General features: G+C 60.1%; 1 protein-coding gene across 1 annotated transcript in view; it reads left to right on the top strand.

Moving 5' to 3' along the window:
• The window catches only part of CUNH9orf50 (chromosome unknown C9orf50 homolog), a 7,504-nt gene extending 5,495 nt beyond the window's left edge, over positions 1-2,009 (top strand). Inside the window, exons 7-9 of the mRNA XM_004713338.2 lie at positions 1,032-1,203; positions 1,307-1,484; positions 1,770-2,009. Coding sequence (XP_004713395.2) covers positions 1,032-1,203; positions 1,307-1,484; positions 1,770-1,877 — 458 coding nt within the window. The 3' untranslated portion in view covers positions 1,878-2,009. The remainder of the gene's footprint in view (positions 1-1,031; positions 1,204-1,306; positions 1,485-1,769) is intronic.
• Positions 2,010-2,756: the final 747 nt, after the last annotated feature.

Raw genomic sequence — 2,756 nt, 5'->3', positions numbered from 1 at the left:
TGTGGTCAGAGGCAGGTGAAAATGGGTGTCCTAGCTCTGCCATGGCCTTTATAAACCTTTCTCCATCTGCCCAGCCTCTGCCCAGCCCTGCATGTGGCAAAACGAGCAGCCCCCAGGGCTTGCAGCAGCTGGCAGCCGGCATCTGTTCACTGAGCAGCTACTACACGTAATTTCAGTAAATGGCAGCCCCAAAGCCGAGCTGTGGGTGTAGCTCTATACACCAGAGCCTTCTAGAATCCAAGACACACAAGCACGCACACACACACACCCCACAGACTCCTGAGGGTCACCAGGGCAGGGGGTGGGCAGTTTATCCACCTCTGGTGGTTGGAGGGGGATGCTGAGCAGAAGGACAAGAAGCCAGAGTGCCCCAGGGCCACACTTGGGAAGCCAAGGCAAGGATTTCCCCCCAGACAAGGGCACAACTGGATGCTAGTGACGTGAGTAGCCCGGGAGACAGGCTACAAGCCCTGGTCACAGGAGCTGGTGTCCCTGCCCCAGGAGAGGAGTGGGGCTTGGCCTGTAGGGGAACTCAGGGGCCAGGCCTGACTGGTCTGAGGAGCCCTGGTGGTGGAGTGGTTACATGTTGGCCTACAAACGTCAAAGTCAGCGGTTCAAAACCACCCACTGCTCCTTGGGAGAGAGATGGGGCTCTACTCCCATGAAGAGAGAGGGTCACTATGAGTTGAGTTGGGGTTTTTGACTGGCCAGAAAGGCAGCTGCTGGGCAGGACAGGCTCTGCCCATCCCGTCCATCCATCCATCCACCCTCCTTTGTGTCTCTGGCACTCTGGGAGCTGGAGCAGGTGCTGTGGAGGGGGAAGGGCACAGCCCCGTAGTCAAGGCAGGAACAGTTGCACAGCTAGTTGTAAAACCCAAGTCTGCTCTCCAGCAGCTGGAAGGGCCTGGGGATAGGGGTGAGGAATAGGGGGCCTAGGTTGCCATGGAGACAGACCATTTGCCTGCAGAAGAAGGGGAGAGGGGGAACCCTGCCCCTCCATTAGGGCCTGACCTGTGTCCTCTTCCCCACAGTCCGGCAGAGCCTCCTGGAGGGTGGGACAGCCCCCCAGCCCGTGGTGTCAGAGCAGGTGATCCGGAGTGTTGGCCGATGGCTAGAGAGTTTGCCGAGAGCCATGTGCCCTGGGACCCGGCCGGAGAAGGCTCATGGTGGCAGCTCTCCGTGGGAGCCGGACAGCCCCAACTGGTGAGCGAGGCACCCCGCCTCACCCTGCCAGCCAGTCGTGGGGGGGGGTGGGGGGGAGGGTGCCTGGGGCTCCGGCTCCAGCTCAGGGCTTCCTGTCTGTCAGGCCTACCCAGGAACCACGGGGCCGCCTCCCTGAGAAGACCCCCGGGGGGAGCAGTGGCCTGCCCTGCATCCCCAAGGAGGCCCCTCCGAGGCAGCAGGGGGAGCTTAAGACCCACCTGGATGCCCCCAGCATCCTGAAGCAGGTGGGCAAGCTGCCCCGCACCTGGAGCCAGAAGCTGGTGAGTGCCTGCTGGGGTTCCAGGCACCCAGAGCGCAGTGATGCGGGTGTGTGTGTGTGGGGTGGCGGCTCAGGTGGGCTTTCAGCACTTGTGCTGACCCAGCCCCGAGCCTCCGCCCCTCCTGCAAAGCTGGGCGGTCAAGGGTGGGCTGCCTGGATCCAGAGCCCGCCTCCTCGGTAGCCTGGTGCAGCTCAGTGCTGCAGCTTCAGTCCAGTCCCCTGGGCCCAGGGAGCCCGTCTCCTTGCCAAGACGCCCACGGTGCCCAGCTGGCCCTCTCTGTTCTAGGAGTCCTTCCTGCCCAGTTTGGTGCTGCGCTCAGTCCTGAAGCGTGCCCGCCCCAAGGGCTACCAGCTCCTCCTGCCCTCCGAAGCACTGCCACGCATTCAGCGGTGAAAGCCCTCCAGAGCCCCGCCCCCTGGTGGATGACAAGAACCCCCCTCCCTCCTAAAAAAAAAAAAAAGCCCTAAAAATAAACGCATGTCCTAGGTGGTAGGTGGCTGGGCCCCACAGCCAGATCTCACGGTCCAAGCTCTCCTAGTCCTGATTGCTGGAGTCTGGGCCCAAGGGGAACCCCTCTCTGGAAAGTGGGAGACCCTCATATGTCCACTGGACCCAAGCCTGTGTGCGCCTAGACCTGCCCACCTGTGCCTGAGGAGGGAGGCTGGTGAGTGAGGGTACCCACACTCTAGGGACCAGCAAGGAGAGGCTACGTTCAACTGGGTATGTACATGCCATCTGGGCCCTGGAGGGCAGGCATCTGAGCTTCCGGTTGGGCAGGGCCAGATGTTCCTCTTCTCTGCTTGTGTGTGTGTGTATGTGTATAGGTGTGTAGGTGTGTGTGTAGTTGTATGTATGTGTGTAGCTATGTGTATTTGTATGTATCCGTGTAGGTGTAGGTGTGTGTGTAGGTGTACATGTATGTGTGTTTGTAGGTGTGTGTCTGTATAGGTCTGTGTATATGTGTGTGTGTGCTTGTGTGTGTGTGCTTGTGTGTGTGTGTGTGTGTGTGTGTGTGTGTGTGTGTGTGTGTTTGTAGGTGGGGGGAAGCTTTCCAAACCCCTCCAGGAGGTGGTGACAAGCACCACTGGTCATCTGACCCTAGTCACTTACCCTGTGTCCCCAGGGCCACCCCACACACCTCCGAATTCCAACTCGATGGATAGGATAGTTTGAAGGAGCCCTGGTGGTTAAGTTCCGGCTGCTAAAGGCAGGTCGGCGATTTATACCCACCAGCCTGTCGGGGAGGAAGAAGTGGCAGTTCTGCTCTGCCGG

This window comes from Echinops telfairi, unplaced genomic scaffold (genome assembly GCF_000313985.2).
Source record: "Echinops telfairi isolate 266 unplaced genomic scaffold, ASM31398v2 ScPeMD7_22;HRSCAF=79, whole genome shotgun sequence".
NCBI classification, from domain to species: Eukaryota; Metazoa; Chordata; class Mammalia; order Afrosoricida; family Tenrecidae; genus Echinops; species Echinops telfairi.
This window is presented reverse-complemented; position numbering and strand designations above follow the sequence as displayed.